This window comes from Myodes glareolus, chromosome 24, assembly GCF_982192425.1.
Source record: "Myodes glareolus chromosome 24, mMyoGla1.1, whole genome shotgun sequence".
Classification (NCBI taxonomy): Eukaryota; Metazoa; Chordata; class Mammalia; order Rodentia; family Cricetidae; genus Myodes; species Myodes glareolus.
Window position 1 is genome coordinate 28,438,492 of NC_142049.1, and position 16,614 is coordinate 28,455,105.

At 49.2% G+C, this 16,614-nt stretch overlaps 1 protein-coding gene across 2 annotated transcripts in view; it reads left to right on the plus strand.

Annotated features, from left to right (window-relative positions):
• The first annotated feature begins 2,523 nt into the window (after positions 1–2,523).
• Synm (synemin) overlaps positions 2,524–16,614 on the plus strand; it is a 31,211-nt gene continuing 17,120 nt past the window's right edge. For both annotated transcript variants that reach the window (XM_085682643.2, XM_085682644.2), the window contains exons 1-2: positions 2,524–3,461; positions 10,256–10,380. In XM_085682643.2, the coding sequence (XP_085538769.2) occupies positions 2,652–3,461; positions 10,256–10,380 (935 nt within the window). In that variant the 5' untranslated portion in view covers positions 2,524–2,651. The remainder of the gene's footprint in view (positions 3,462–10,255; positions 10,381–16,614) is intronic.

The following is a 16,614-nucleotide window of genomic DNA, read 5'->3' on the forward strand; positions in this document are numbered from 1 at the left end:
TTATGAATTACAAGCTTGTAGAATTCTTTTCAGCAAGGGCTGTGCTGACCCCACGGTAAGGTAACAGCTGGCAGTCTACCACAGAGGGAGTCCTGCCGGACACACTGCCAGGCTTCAACAATTTCTGGCTTGCACAGTGGGAGACGCTAGTCGGAAAGCAGCAGGAAGAGAGAGGGTGTGTTCTCCTTCTCCCTCCCAGGGTTTGTTCTGCAGCTTTCCTCGCTGGGATGGGGGGGGGGAGCATCTCCCAGAGTTCCAGGCTTCCCCAGCACTAGTACCCTAGAGACTCTTGGTTTGCAACCCTGTTGGTCACTGGCCCCTCACCCAGTCCTTTGCAAGTAGCTCTCGTCTCCCACCTACTTCTTTTCTTTTTAAACGTGCAGACCTCGCCTGCTCAAGTTAGCTGCTCTGGTCACCTCTAGTACGCTTGCTCCTTCCCACGTTCTGTAGTCATGTAGTTAGGGAAGTTTGTCCCTGCCTCCGAGTCTCAGTTCTATGAAGATTACATACAATCAATGGGATATTGTTTCGCAATATTCCCAGTGGCACATGTTTTTGATTCTGTTAAGCTATACCCTGGGGCAGTCATTTCCTCAGAGATGGGTTTACAATGTAAGAAAGGGGAAGCTTTGAGTTTCAAACTCTAAAATTCTGGTGGGAGGGGCAGGAAAAACCCAGGAGCCAGAGCAAAGCAATCTCTTAGGAGGCCCACTGATGTCCATGAAGGTTCCCCACTTCCAGGCAGGGCTGTCCCCTGCCTAGCCAGAACTCATGGATGTGTGGACAAAGTGCTGAGAGTGAATGGTTCCAGCTGAGTCCTGGTGACTTTATAGCTGCCCTAGGATGGTCTGCTGTCATGGGGTGGCCAAGGAGAGGATGCTCAGAGTGGGTAAGCAGGCAGGTCTGATGATTATCAAAGATCAAGTGTTGATGCGTCCCTGGTGTGAATAGGAGAAGAGATAAGGACAGGGGTCTAGGGCTCCCAGCCCAGTGTCTTGGTCCTCCATGCCCACTAAGCCTCAGAAGAAAAAGAAGGAATTCTGAGCTGGATAGCACATCCATTTGACACATTCATTTCTATCCCCTGCAGAATGACGCCTTGGAGATGGGGGTCTTTGGGCAAAGAAGAGCCCACTTTCTGCAGTGGTTTGTGGACAGACTCCTATCCCTCACAAGGAGAGCCCTGGGAGCTTCCTCAAGTGACTTAGAGCAACCCATCTTCCTGTGCCCCTGAAATATCAAAGACTGGTGGCCTTGTTGAAAAGAGCCCAGTGGCCACTGGGTGGCTTCTTCAGACCTTTTTTTTTTTTTGTGCTGGTTTGTCTCCATGGAGCTGAGCTTGTTCCTGCACTCCTTAATGCTACTGACTCCAGTTACTGTCATTTGTAACTTGAATAACTGCTGTGTAATGTAATGAAATGCAAGGATGTAAAAACAGAGAGAGCCGTGGTTTCTATGGTGATTAAACTGAGTGTTTTCTTAAGGGCACACTGTTGAAGGGAAAGAAGACTGTCACAGTGAGGGTTTGTATCAGGCAGTTGCAAAAGTTTGGAGAGATGGTAGGTGTCTAGAATGTTCTGTGCTTGGAGCACTTCAAAGTCTTCCTAGGTTCTTCCTCCACCAGAATGAAGTTGATGTTGCAAAGCATGAAGTCCCATAAAGGTGGTTTGTGCAAGGAAGAAGGGAAGCAGGGTTTCCCACTCTGCGTGGGAAGAAAATCTTACTTGAACATAAAATGTTGTCGAGTGGAGATGCATTCAGGCCAGAAGTTAAAAGATACGTATCTAAGGCTGGAGAGACGGCTCAGTGGTTAAGAGCACTGGCAGCAGAGGGGGTGGGCTCAGTTGCAGCACCCACATTTTGAGTTACAACTGCTTTTAACTCCAGTTCAGAGGCATCTGACTCTCTTTTCCAGTCTCTGTGGGCACCAGGCACGAAAGTGATGCACATACATGCATGTAGGCAAAACATTCATAAAAATAAAAAATAAAAAAATCTTAAAAGCACTAAAATGATCTTATTTTAAATACAGATACAAGTGTGTGTGTGTGTGGATATGTAATAAACATAAACAAAATTTTTTTGTGGTGGTTGAGTATTGATATCTGGGCCTGACACATGCTAGGTAAGCACTTTATCATTGAGCTACAAACCTAGTTTGTGTTTAAAGAATACACCACGCCCATCTCCAACTCCACCCAGGAGAAACATCCTATTTGTTAAGGCCTGTCACCCAGCGGTACTTTGCAGGCAACTTATTTTTCATTAAGGAAATCTGGGATTTGGGGGTGCCTTAGGTGCGCCTGCGCGGTAACAACAAAGGAGTCCTGTGATGTGTCCCAGGTAGCCATAAAGATTACCCTGGGCCACCAGGGGTCAGAGCTGGGCGGTCTCGCCATGTTGCAATCTTCCCGGCAGGGGGCGCTGTCCGGCCACAGTGGCCGCGCGGGCCGCGTTCTGATTGGCTGGAGGCGGTGGCCCTAGTCCACGGCCGCACGACCCGGCCACTAAGTGGCGAAGCTCCCCAGTCGGAGTGCCAGTCTGAGGGCCTCCGAGGCAGCATCCAGGCGGGCGCGGCGCGGCGGGTCGGGAAGGGACAAGATCAGGGCAGGAGGCAAGCTAATCAAAAAGAGTCCCGCACATCCAGCAAAATGTTGTCCTGGCGGCTGCAGACGGGCTCCGAAAAGGCCGAGCTTCAGGAACTCAATGCTCGGCTTTACGACTACGTGTGTCGGGTGCGGGAGCTGGAGCGCGAGAACCTGCTGCTGGAGGAGGAACTGCGCCGCCGGCTGAGCCAAGAGAACCTCTGGATCGAGGACCAGACGCGCTTCGCCGAGGAGGCGCGCAACCTGCGGCAGCAGCTGGACGAACTCAGCTGGTCCACAGCGCTGGCCGAGGGCGAGCGCGACGCGTTGCAGAGAGAGCTGCGGGAGCTGCAGCGAGAGAGCGCGGAAGTCAGTTCTGCCCGCAGCCGCCTGGACGCCGAGCTGGGCGCGGAGCGGCGGGAGCTGGAGGAGGCCCTGGGAGCACGCGCCGCCCTCGAAGCGCTGCTGGGCCGGCTGGAGGCTGAACGCCGCGACCTGGATGCGGTCCACGAGCGCCAAGTGCGGGAGCTCCGTGCCCGCGCCGCCAGCCTCACCATGCACTTCCGAGCCCGCGCCACCGGCCCCGCGGCGCCCCTGCCGCGCCTGCAGGACGTGCACGACAGCTACGCGCTCCTGGTGGCCGAGTCGTGGCGGGAGAATGTGCAGCTGTACGAGGACGAGGTGCGCGAGCTGGAGCAGGCGCTGCGCCGCGGCCAGGAGAGCCGGCGCCAGGCGGAGGACGAGGCACAGCTGTGCGCGCAGGAGGCGGATGCGCTGCGGAACCAGGCGCTGGAGTTGGAGCAGCTGCGCGCTCGACTGGAGGATGAGCTGCTGCGGATGCGCGAGGAGTACGGGATTCAGGCCGAGGAGCGGCAGGTCCGTGGCCAGGGACCGCGCCCCTTCCCTATAGCCTTGTCCAGACACCCCCTGCGCACCCAGTGGGCGAGCGGCAGGGTTCCCTGCACCCTCAGCCGGTCCAACCCCACCCAGGGAAGCGTACACTGCCAGCGGCTTTGCTATTTATGAGATCGCAGGTTTCTGGCATGTAGCTAGCCTAAGAATAAGGGCTTGGTGCAATGATCCTTCAATCAGAGAGCTGATGTCATGTGACAAGTCCCGGTGGATAACTTAGTGTCCATCATCTTTTTAGTGTGTCACATTTAGATACAGACGTGTCTAGGCACGTCCTGACCAACGGCCCTGCTAGTTTTGCCTCTCTTTTCCTTTCTTTCTTGTTTCCTGGGCTTGCTAGATCTAGTAGCCTAAAATCCAAAACTCAGCCCAGGTTTTGGACTCGGATTGGTAGTGCACTGGGAGCTTCAAGGCACTGCCAAGTCCTTACCTGGAGGCCGCCCACGCTTCTAGGACTCCAAGTGCCTCTTTAATTTTGCCAGAACTATTTTCCAGCTGGAGGCAGCTGCTCGGAGCTCTCTGGGCTGCTGTCGTATTTTTCTGGGTTTTGTTTGTTCCCTTCAGAGGACTAAGTCATTGTCATACTGAAAAGGGGTCAGGGCTGTTTTGCTCACAGTATGAGCTGACGGCAGAGACCTGGGTTGTGTAGAAACTAGGAGAAAGCAGGTCCCGGTGGTGAGATGTTATTACAACTACAGACTAATATAAACGGTTCCTATTTCAGAGCAGCTGAGCGCTAACCCTCCGCCGCGGCGTGAGTATACCTGTGGCTCAGTTATTGTCGGTACATTCGGGTTCAGCTCTAGTCTTTGGCTCCCACCCCACCCAGCCCCAGCCAGAACTGGAAGTACTCCCTAATCATACTATTGGTAGTTCTTCAGGAAAATGGTTTGAAATAACACGAGCACAACTTCAGGACGATTTTAAGAGCTGCGTTTGCAGCTGGGAGCTGAAGGTTGGAGATGCTGTGTGTTCTTTAAAATCCCACGTGACCGCTAGATGTGTCGAATGGATGACTGGGGTGATGTGACAGCAAACCTCTTGATTTCCTCTGGGTCCCCAGGGCTGAGTAGCCAGAGAGTCAGAGACTGAACAGGAGATCATGGAAAGTCGCAAGGAATCAACCTGGGGGGGGGGGATCCCTTGTTTGGGGTTGTAGACTTCGGGCACCTCCCTCTCCCATCCTCCTTGGAATATTTTGGGGGCCTTGAAGCTCTGATTTCATGATTCTTTTTACCAGCAGATTCTTTCTTCCTAATAAAATCCTCAGTGGAACCTCAAATCTGAGAAGGTAGAAGTGGAGTTCCCCAAATGGAGGAAAGGTCAGGACTTGGAAGTGTAAGTGGAATCACTGTCCAACCCTTCTGTCAGGACTCCAACCCCAGTTAAGTCACACTGCGGTCACTCCTGACTTCCAATAGGATCCCACCCTCAGCTCCCTACCCTAGCATCTGTTTCTGATTTGGCAACCCCCTTTCTGGAAATGAGAGCCAGGACAGTGTCAATGAGGACCCCGATTATTTTTTTTCTTCAGTCTCAATTAGTTTAGGTTTTATTTTTGCTAAATGTTACCAGCTGCAATCTTCACTATATTATGACCCCTTTCTCAGCAAACTGCATTTCAGATCCCGTTCTGAAAGACTAATCACCGGTCATAAACAGTGTTCAGAATTATATTAAAGAGAAAATATTGTTGCAGCCCCAAGCCTCTACTCCCCTCCCCCTCAAATTCCTTAGAAGCTGACGCTGGAGAGAATGAAAATATAAAGACTGACTTAGCTGACTTCCTGAAAAAAAAAGGTTGCATTACTAAATAGTTAGCCTTGGGGAGTCTCAGGTCTAGTCTGTATATTCACTCTTAGTCCACACACCCAATCTCAGGAGGTGGAGGCTAAGATTAGCCCTGTTTTACAGATGGTAAAATTAATGGTGGGCCACTAGTCAGTAAGTGGCCAAAACAGGATTCCATCCACACTGACTGAGGTGAGCAGCTCACCACTCGGCCACATTTGCTTTCTCCTGTTTTATACAAGAGAAACCTTTACCTCTAAATCAGTTAAATGATAATTGTCCTTTCTAAGAGCCAGCCCAAGGTGGCCTGCTATCTTAGAACCTTAGGATGCCAGCCCAGAGGTGGGCTGCTATCTTAGAACCTCAGGATGCCAGCCCAGAGGTGGCCTCCTTTCTTAGAACCTCAGGAGGCCAGCCCAGAGGTGGTCTGCTTTCTTAGAACCTTAGGATGTCAGCCCAGAGGAAGCTTGCTGTATTAGAACCTCAGCATGCCAGCCCAGAGGAGGCCTGCAGTCTTAGAACCTTAGAATGCCAGCCCAGAGGTGGCCTGCTTTTTTAGAACTTTAAGATGCCAACCCAGAGGGAACCTGTTATTCTAGAGCTGAAAGATGCTTTCAGACCATGCTCCCTGGTGTATGATTTTAGCATTATTTCTTTCATTTTCTTTTTTCTGTATCCTGATGGCAGGAGATGTTGGAAAACCTGTTAGTAGCCCTCAGAAAGGCCTTAATGACATCATTTACTCCTGCTTCACCCTAGACACACTCATGATTTCCCTGTAATGGGAGCTTTTAGCTGCTAGCTCCAATTGTGTGTGAATGATTCCAAAACAAGAACAAGACATTTCTTTTCGTAAGAATTCAGGCAGGATTAGTCGTGTCATTGAAGCCTTCCTGTTATGGGGTGAATTCTGACTCTCAGTCTATCTCAGATTATAAATTCTCCTCAAGATTTAGCTCATTGACCCTTGTGTGGTCCAGTTTCCTCATCCGTGAAAATGCAGAGCAGCTCACAGGTTGCCGTTGGTTGAATGAATTTAATTACTTTATTCAATTAATAGTTGTCAAGCACCCAGGGTGCCAGGCTCATTCTTTGTGACAATGGGAAAAAGCAGTGGGAAAAAAAATAACAAAATGGAAGAGGACACGCTCTGATGGCAAATGTCTGGAGGTGGCACCAGTCAGTGCACGCCACTCCCGGAGAAGTCAGGAAGCTTGCGCGACTGGGACGGCGAAAAAAGCAGGCTCTCTGTTCAGGTGCCTCTTTCTAAATCTGAGTTCCACCGCAAGCCCGCTGAGAGTCCTGAGCAGAGTGGATGTCTTAGTGGATCCTCCCCTGCTGTGTTGAGCATAGTCTGTGCTGGATCATGGTGGGGACAGGGAGACCTCATGATGACACCCTTGCAACAACTGCAGGAGTCTTGGACGGGGAGCAGAAATGCTGCCCCGAGGAAGGACCCTACTTTCAAGTTCAAGCTATCAAGGTTTGATGGCAGGTTGAATAGAGTAAGAGAGAGAGGGGGAAATCAAAGTTGCCTCCAGGACTGTGGAAGAGCAACCCGAAGAAGGGCACTCCTTGCTGAAGGAGATCTGTGCAGAAGGCAGGCAAAGGTCAGCGGTCTGAGTTATACACAGCCGATGTGAGATGCTCCGCTAATGCCCTCCTGGCACTGTGAGATAAGCCCAGAGGTTAGGGTGCTGCTTGGAACGGCTATAAACATACAATGACACCCCATTCACACTGACACTGCTGTTTCTCCTCTTCCCCCTCCTCCTTTTGAGACAAGATCTCTCTATGTAGTCCTGGCTGCCCACTAGGTAGACCAGCCTGGCCTTGAACCCACAAAGATCCTCCTGCTTTTGCCTTCCGAGTGCTGGGATTAAAGGCATGTGCCTCCACACCTGGCTTAATTTATGCTTCTTATTAATTAGTTTTGGGTGTGAATGAACTATCCTAGTATTTAAGTTCCCTTCAGCCCCCAACATTTAAGATCCTAGGCAACTGGGACTTCAGCAAGCTCTGGCCAGTCTGTCTGATACGCTCAGCCAGGGCAGGCGCAAGCGTGGTTCAGAGGCAGTAGCAGCCCGCCGTCCCTGAGATAGAACTACAGCTTAGCGCTGTGGGTGATGTTACTGGAAAGTCCTCTGCATAGCAGCTAAAAGACTGTGATCTCCCCTGAGATTTTGCAGCCTCGGATAAAACTGCTTCTGTGCAGCCTGGAAGTACCACCCTGTGTGGGAGGCTCCAGCACTCCTGGCTGGGCCCATGGCATGCAAAGTTTTGGCAGAGCAGAGCCGGAGTCTGAAACTTCCTCCCACTGGCAGGATTGGTTGTGATTTCATTTTTGCTTCCTAAAGTCAGAGGCTTTTCCTTTCACCGTGTGGGAAGAGTTGACTCACATGGAAATTTGCTTGGAACTAAATTTATTTCAACTTCAGAGCAGCTTTCTTTTCCTGTTTATATTTTGTGGGGTGGGGAACAGAGAATTAGACTTTGTTCTGGGGGAGGGGAGAGAATATTCCTGGGCGGGGCTGTGGCATGGCTCCATAATTTTGATCTGTGAGTGGAGAACTGAGTTCATCTGATATATAGATAGATATAGATATAGATATTTCTAAATGGTCTAGCAGCACTTAAATTTTTTTGCAAAGGGTAATTGATAAATCCTCAAGTTCTAATGCTTCGGTCAAATTTATTGTATTAGAAAAGATATCAAGCCAGGCATAGTGGCACACATCTGTAATGCCAACACTCTGGAGGTAGACGTCTGTGAGTTACAGGCTGTCCTAGGCTGTATTGAGACCCTCTCTTTTAAAAAGTGCAACATGTACACACACAAGCATACACATACACACATACAAACACACACGTGCATGCACACACTCACTGGGGGGTGCATTTTAGATTTCAACCTTGTATCTGAATTTGTATTCCCTCATAGGTTTCTAATATGGAGACTTAGCTAGAGAGTGAATGCACATTATGGCCAAGTCTGACGTCTCTGTCCCTTAAGACTGGCAGATGGCCTGCTTTGATGAACTGCACTATCTGCTTATAATGGCAGTTTTGGAATCTATAATATTATATATATTCTGATTTATAATGCCCTGAGATGTGAATGGTTCTTCTTAAAAATTTTTAAGATTATTTTATTTTATGGGTTTGTGTACCACATGCATGCCTGGTGCTCTCAGAGGTCAGAAAGGGGCACTGGATCCCCTGGAACTAGAATTACAGATGTTGTGGGCCACCGAGTAGGTGCTGGGAATGGAACCTAGGTCCTCTGAAAGGACCACATGCTCTTCACCACTGAGCCATCTCTCGAGCTCCACATTAGTGTTTTTATGATGTATCCCTTTGCTTTTAAAGCTAACTGAATCTTGCTTTAAAAATATTCTCAGCTGAGGATGGAAGATGGCTCAGAGGTTAAGTGTGTGCCCTGGCTGCTCTTGTAGAATGCGTACTGCACCCGAGTTCATTTCCCAGCACCCATGTCAGTGGCGAGCAACTGCTCTCTCTCTCTCTCTCTCTCTCTCTCTCTCTCTCTCTCACACACACACACACACACACACACACACACACACACACACTTTAAAGTAAAATAAATAAAATAAATCCTTAAGAAAATTAACAATTTTTGGCACCATTTGTATACAGAAAGCTTAACAATCATTGGCTTGCAAATGGGCGTGCTATAAAAATCAGATTCATCTACATGATAATCATCTTTTGAAAATGATTAATCCATTAATGGACACGGCGAGCAACTATAATCCCAGCACTTGGAAGGCAGAGGCAGGAGAATGTCTGTGAATTTGAGGTCAGCATTGTCTACGTAGCAAGCTCTAGGATAACCAGGGTGACATAGAAAGACCCTGCTCTGAATAGAACAATACAGTTGAGGACCGCAGGGTGAGAACTCTCAGACTCCTTCCTTGTGTCTGTGGAGGACATACCCACTGCTGACCTTTTGGTGGGCATCTCTAGCAGTACCGAAAACAAATCCCCTTTCCCAACACTCAAATCGTTTTGAATTCTACAAAGGCTGTGCTCATATATGTGCCCAAGTTTGGTTAATTACATTTACACATAATGCTACTTCCCATTACAGAAGCTACAAGAATACTTGCCTCAGTGTTTCAATATTGGCTTGATTAATTATTCCTCAGAGTGACCGGTCAGCAGAGAAGAAGGAAACACAGAACTGTAAAGTGTACATTAATTAACAGACAGTATTGGCTTGAAATGGACTTTTTAAAGAGGGTAATAAGGTCTCGATTGTTTAATCGTAAATTCTGTTTACCTGGTGCGTACTATGTGGCTGGTCCTTGATGGTTTCTGGCCAGGGGTCTGATGGCAGGGACAGCAGTGTCTTCCAGCTTGGGAAAAGACAGATCCAGTGGAGGAAATTAACCAGGTGGATGGGCTTATTAACTCCATTCCCAAAGGAAGAATTATGTATGTGTGAGTCTGTTCATTTATGCCTGGGATGTAATTCTTGGATTGTTTTAAAATACCATTTCTAGGTAAAATAGGGATATTTCTATCCACTTATCTGCTGTTATTGCAACAGTCATGACTTTGGGAGACTTTTTAGTTCACATGAGAGAATACTTCTGTTTCAAGTATTATAAGAAGATTTCTAGTCGGGGCTAACATTTAAGTAGCACCTGACTTGCCTGGTTGGGTTATTTAGGTTACCTGCAGGGCCCGATGGCTGCAGCAAAAGTGGTTTTAATAAACTAAGCCTTCATTTTGTCTGGAAGTCCAAACACAGAGGCACCTATCCTATCAAAATCCTCCATATGCAATAAAGAGAGAACCTTCCACCTACAAGAGATTCATTCTAAGAAACTGTCGGCACAGAGGAGACATATGCTTTCATGCCCTGCACTGTCAGTATGGTTTCCTTAGTTTGCTCTATGAAGTTCTGGGATGTGGATCTAAAAGCTCTTTGTTCTCTTCAGAGAGTGATTGACAGCCTGGAGGACGAGAAAGAAGCCCTTACCTTGGCCATGGCCGACCGGCTGCGGGAGTACCAGGAGCTCGTGCAGGTGAAGACAGGCCTCAGCTTGGAGGTGGCCACCTACAGGTGAGACTATGCTGAGTCTGTCTCGTGATAGAATGGCCTTTGGGGAATCCCTGTGGCTGTGTGATGAGGAGAGAACAGCCCTTTGGCATGACTAAGTGAGGACCACAGAATCAAAGGGAAGGGAGGAGAAGGGAGAAGATGGGCTTGCTCCAGGTTCACTGTGTTTCTGTATCCTGGACATAGTTTAATAACGTGGCCCGTGTCTGCTTTGATCTTGGGAGTTAGGTGGTCAACTTACAGAAAAGCAAGCTGAACTCAGAGAAGTTAGAGGTAGAAAGTGAAGGGTCAAAGTTTGGGTGTCAGGGGTCTGCACTGTTGCTTGCTTCAAAATCTCAGGAAACTGACCTTCTGGGTGTCTTGGGTTTGGTCTTGAAAAACAGCATCTGTGCTCTGAGAGTAGCCTGACATTCCAGCATAGCTTTTCTTTACCAAGACATCAACTTTATTTAATACAACCAACCCATAAAGGTCACAATGTGTTTAAAGGGTGTGTGTGCTGAGTAAGGCATAGAAGGCCGGTAGCACATTGGCCCTCTTTCCTGGTTGGACCCCTCCCTCCCTCGGGTGGACACTAATGATTGGTTGAGGTGGTGCCCTCCCTTCTGGCAGCTTCCCTATACAATGAGGACTGGCATAGAGGGAGCCAGACATCAGCAACCTAAGGTAGAAGGTCTGTAGAGACCAGGGTTGTCGTTATTAAGGATGGTCCATCACGGATCTGCTGTGCTGGGCAGGCATGGTGCTCAGCAACCTCTGCAACCCATCCCTCTCTAAATGGTTGTCCTGCAACGCTCTTACAGGTGTGGCAGAGATGTTTGCAGCTCGGGGCTGTTGGGGGTAGGGACAGAACCCAGCCAGCTCTGACTGTAGACCTGTGTCTTTCCCACCAAACCATGTAAAAGGGGTCACTAGACCCACTTCATCCCCAGAATCACAAATCTGTTACATGTAACACAGGACTTTGGACCCCGCCCTGGCCAGCGAAGAGTGCACAGTTGTTGGTGAAATATTGCAACGGTGGGTGTCACCCCTAGCAGAGGGCAGAGTTAAGCCTGCAGTGGCTAAGCAGGGGACTCTGACTAGGGATAGAGCAGGTAAGAGCCAGCCCTAGCTCATTACTCCCTGCAGTGCCTCTGCCATGTCCGATTTGTGCCATCAGAATATCAAAGCCGGTTGGGTTGCTTTATGCCCATTGAAAAACAATACCATCTGTTTGGTGTATGCTCTTAGTTCACCCCAGAGTCTTGGGCCACCCATGATGTCTTTCCTGAGTGGAAGACTAGTTTTTACTTGGTCCTAATTTCCATTAATGGAGAAGTAGGCTATTGGGAATCTTGGGCCCTCAAAGGTTGCTAAGAGGCAAAGTCTTCCTTTGAAGGCTTCTTTCCTTTGAGGCTCTGGGAGGAGCCTAAGCTGAATTGAGGTTGATCCTGGGGCTATACCTTGCTTCCCACAAAGCAAAGGGTACCTGGACCAGGAACTCAGAGAGAGAGAGAGAGGCAGGGCACCTTCCTGTCATTCCCCCCCTAGGTCCTCCCTGCACATTCTTAGAAATCTCATGGAATTAACAATCGCAGAGTTAAGCTGGTTGGGTATTTGCACATGCTGTACAAGTGTTCTGAGTTTCACTGGTAAGGGATACTGTAAACAGGCGGGCAAGAAAGAGAGCGTTAAAGAGGACCATTTTCCAAGTGTGTGTGACCGACATCTTTCTCGGACCAGTGTGAGTCAAAGAAGAAATGCATTACTCACACAACAGAAAGTGACCGAGTCAGGATGAGGCCCATCCTGTGGGCTCCTTCCACCCTGTGACAGCTCTAGGCTGACGAACTCCCAGCCTCAGGCTCCTGACCCAGATGTCTGGTTTTGTTTCCTTCCCTAACCAGGGGAATGAAGTGCTCCAGAGTTGGGTGGGGCCCCTCTCTGATGAGGTGTGTGGACTGGGGCTGGCCCTTGTGGGAGGGAGCCCAAACTTGCGCCGTTCTATGGCACATGCCAGGCAGCCCCCCCAAATCTGACTCCTGTGTCCATCTTAGCTATCACCCGCTGTCAGGAGTGAAGGTGGTTCTTCCCTATGGAGATGGTCAGACTTTCCCATTTTCTTTCTTTTTCATATTAGTTCCCATAAGGAAACCGGTTTTATATGTTGCTTCTCTGGGGTTTTGAGCCCTTTTAATCCTCATTTGCCATGCCTCTGGACTTTGGTCGCCAAAAAGCAAGCATGCACCAGCAGGCGGCTCGTCCAAGTGTCCAGAGCCTGTCTTTTGGCTACAGCGCTCACAGCATTCCCGGTTTCACGTTTCCAAGCACATTGATTATGAGCCGTTTCTGCTTCAGTCAGCGGTCTGACCATCTGCAGGGATGCAGTTGATTGCTTCTGTCTGTGGCTGCCATGCTTCTAACCTCATTACAGGTGAACATGGCCATCTTGTAGGCACTTAAAAGCCGTCAGCCGCTTCAGGGAGCGAGTGGTGGGTTCACTGGACTCCTTCCTGCTGTCCGAGTTTGCCCAGGGGAAATCGGAAGCCTAGGCTGCCTTGCCCTGCCCAAGCTGGCTTTGGTGGTTAGTGTGGCTGTAGCTCCCACCTCCTGCACTTGGGTTTAGTCTAGTAGACACCCACAGATACCAAAGACACACAGGCTGTTAATATAGCTCATGTCTTTGTGTAAGACAAAAGCCTGGATTTTTTTTCCTTATCAGCAAGGAGTGTACTGAAGCGAGTTCTTTCTCAGTCATCTGTGTGTGAGCACAGGTGTGGTATAATTCCTGTGCCTTAGCGCCCTTGCCATCTGGTGACCTAGGTCCTTTTGTTGTGCCCTGTGATCTTTACCAACTGACCTACCAATTTTGAAAATCGACTCTTCTGCTTGCTGAAAGCAATGGCTGGAATGTTCCGCCCCACAGGGCAGAAGGGTGACAGCCGTCTGGGCCTCATGCAATTTACCCTGTGCTGGGCCAGGGCTCCCAGTGGCTCATTGACTGTCAGTGTCCTGCGGGTCCTCTGACTGAAGAGGTCACAGGAAAGGGAAGGGACCACACCTCTTTAAAGCTTCTTGCTTTAAACATCTTGCTACAGTTTATCTACTGCCCAAGGCTAGCTCTCCAGGGCCCTGAATGCTTTCCAACACGGATAATTTGCTCTTCCTAGAACCTTCATGGTGAAGGAGAAATGCAAGTAACCATAAAATCAGGCTGCATGTTTATAGCTCCCCAATGCTGGCTCATTTATAAATTTTATGTGTATATATATATATATATATATATATATATATATATATATATATATATAGTAAATGCTCATCAACTCTCCTTGACCCCCCTCCCCCTCCATAGCCAGGCTTACATGGCAGCTCCCTGTGAGAATGAGGCCTCAGGCACTGGAAGGCAGCCAGCATGGCCTTGGCCTCCTGCAGTGAAGGTAGCTGTTGGCAGTGGCTGTAGGACCCTGCTTGGGCTGTAGGAAGCAGAGGAGGGACAAGGCAGGCAGGCAAACAGGGGCTGTGCTCGCTCTGCCTCAGGGCTGACCATAGCAGTGTGGCCTGGGAATGTTTTTACCTCCTTGCTCACGGTCATCAACACCAGATTCTCCCAGCAGCCAAGCGGTGAGAGGGAGGATTGTTTAGATGCAGAACAGAAAATCTCCCAAGCTCCCGGAAAGGTGTCGCCCCCTGGGCCCTCACCCCACAGATTGAACCTGAAAACTGCAAGGAGAGAGACCAACGCCATGATCATCCAACTAAAGCAAGCTTTATTAAATACTGGCCAGGAAGATGGACACTGGCCAGGTCCATACCCGGGAGTCCCAGAAAATGGTGTTGAATTAGGTTAGTAGGATGCTCAAAAAGGCAGAACCCACAAGGCTGCAATTGGGGCAAGCATACATTCTGATGTGCCTCCTGCCTACCTACATACTTCCTGCCTAAGTACTCCTGCCTGCATCTGACCAAGCACATCATGTGCCACTTGGGGCAACCAAGCTTGTTTACTAAAGTGAAAACACGTGACTTGTTATTGTGCATGAACCACAACAACCCCCAGCAGTTGCAAGTGGGGCTTATGGGTCAACTTTAGCCCCTACAATTCCGATTGGGTTGGTGCATGGTGGGACCAGTTGTGGAGGTCTTAGCCTCCCTCTAGGTGATTGGCAGGTACCACCAGCATGGAAAGTCTCTGGCCCAGGACCTCTGGGGTGTGCACCCAGCAGCTGCTACAGTATGGAGCATCGCCAGCCCATCAGAAATGTGGAATCTCAAGCCCAGCCCCAAGCTGCTAGATCCAAGTGGCCCTCTAATGAGATCCAAGACAATTGTGTATGTGTGAGTTGGGGGAGGGGTGTGTGCATATGCGTGCGTGCAAGTGCACTGCTGCTTGGAAGCAGTTGATATTATTGTCAGGCATTAGCCTGTCTCAGCAGCAGCCTGGAGGAGAGACCACAGTGGAATGCTGCACGCCAGAGGGAAAGTGGGGTGCTTTTGCAGCAGATGTGGCCATTTCCATGGGGTCAGAGTGGTTCCGTGTGAGGTCACAGAGTCCCGGGAATCCACCCGGCAGAGACACAGCGTGGATAGAATGTGAGGTGAAAAACGCCCTAGCTCACACTGTTGATCAGTCGGAGCACGAGGTTTGAACTTCAGGACTTTCCCTCTATGGAGCTGGGTACTGGGATACTGTGGATAGTGTATGGTTGCAGAGGTTCCAGCAGGAGGAACCAAGGGCCTGTGGAGAGGGATTTCTGGAGGTAGGGAAGTCAGGAAACCACTGGGCAGGCTGGGAAGGATGTTCTCGGCAGAATGAATGGCAGGCATAAGGACAGATGGGGTGGCACTGGTGACAATGACAGTTATTTGAGGGCGTGATCTAGAGGGCTGCAGGCAGGTCATGTGTGAGCCAGAGCCTCACCCATGGGACTGTGTCATGTGAGGGAGGGCCTGTGCCCTCAGGCTGCTCCAGAGGCACTTGGCATGCAGGGTGCCATGCTCAGGGTGGCTTCCATATGTTAAGGAATACAAACTGTAGTTAAGTTGGCGTGAACCCAGGTAACCTTTCTCACAGTAAGAAAGAAGATGTCCTAGAATACACTCCAGTGTCAGGTTTGTGGTGTGTGTGTGTGTGTGTGTGTGTGTGTGTGTGTGTGTGTGTGTACAAAGGAGTTAGAGGAAAATGAAACTGAAACTGGCCAGGGTCTGGAAGCCTAGGAACATTTGAACAGACGTTTTCCGGGATGGGATGTAGAAGAAGTTTGAGGTGAGGGGCGCAGTGAGTCAAATGATAAAATGGAATCTTTGGAGGAAATGCTGCCAGTCGATGGGTGCTGGTAAACGTGCTTTAGAGAAAGGGGGGAGAGGCTTTCAAAGGGTGTGGGCATTGAGCTGAGCCCTGCAGGTGTGTACGCGGGGCTAAGAAACAGACCCGCAGAGAGGGACCAGGAAGGCACTCCGAGTGGGCAAGCAAGTTTTCAGAAATGTGTGGAGGATACCAGAGAGAGGACTGATCTCCAAAATATACAAAGAACTCAAGAAATTTCTCATCAAAAGAACAAATAATCCAATAAAAAAAAAATGGAGTACAGACCTAAACAGAGAACTCCGAACAGAGGAATCTAAAATGGCTGAAAGACACTTAAGGAAATGTTCAACATCCTTAGTCATCAGAGAAATGCAAATCAAAACAACTCTGAGATTCCATCTTACACCTGTAAGAATGGCCAAGATCAAAACCACTGATGACAGCTTATGCTGGGAGGTTGTTGAGTAAAGGGAACACTCCTGCATTGCTGGTGGGAGTGCAAGCTGGTACAGCCCCTATGGATGTCACTATGGCAATTTCTCAGAAAATTAGGAAACAACCCTACCTCAAGACCCAACAATACCACTTTTCGGTATATATCCAAAGGATGCTCAATTGTGCCACAAGGACATGTGCTCAACTATGTTCATAGCAGCCTTGTTTGCCATAGCCAGAACCTGGAAACTACCTAAATGCCTCTAGACTGAAGAATGGCCTAAGAGAGACATACATGGATCTAATCTACATGGGAAGTAGAAAAAGACAAGATCTCCTGAGTAAATTGGGAGCATGGGGACCAAGGGAGATGGATGAAGGAGACAGAAGAGGCCGGGAGGGAAGCAGAGAAAAATGTAGCTCAATAAAATCAATAAAAATGTGTGTGGAGGGAGAAACCATGGGGGTGAGTGAGCAGAGATCTGGAAAGGTAGCGGGATGCTGGGCCTCAA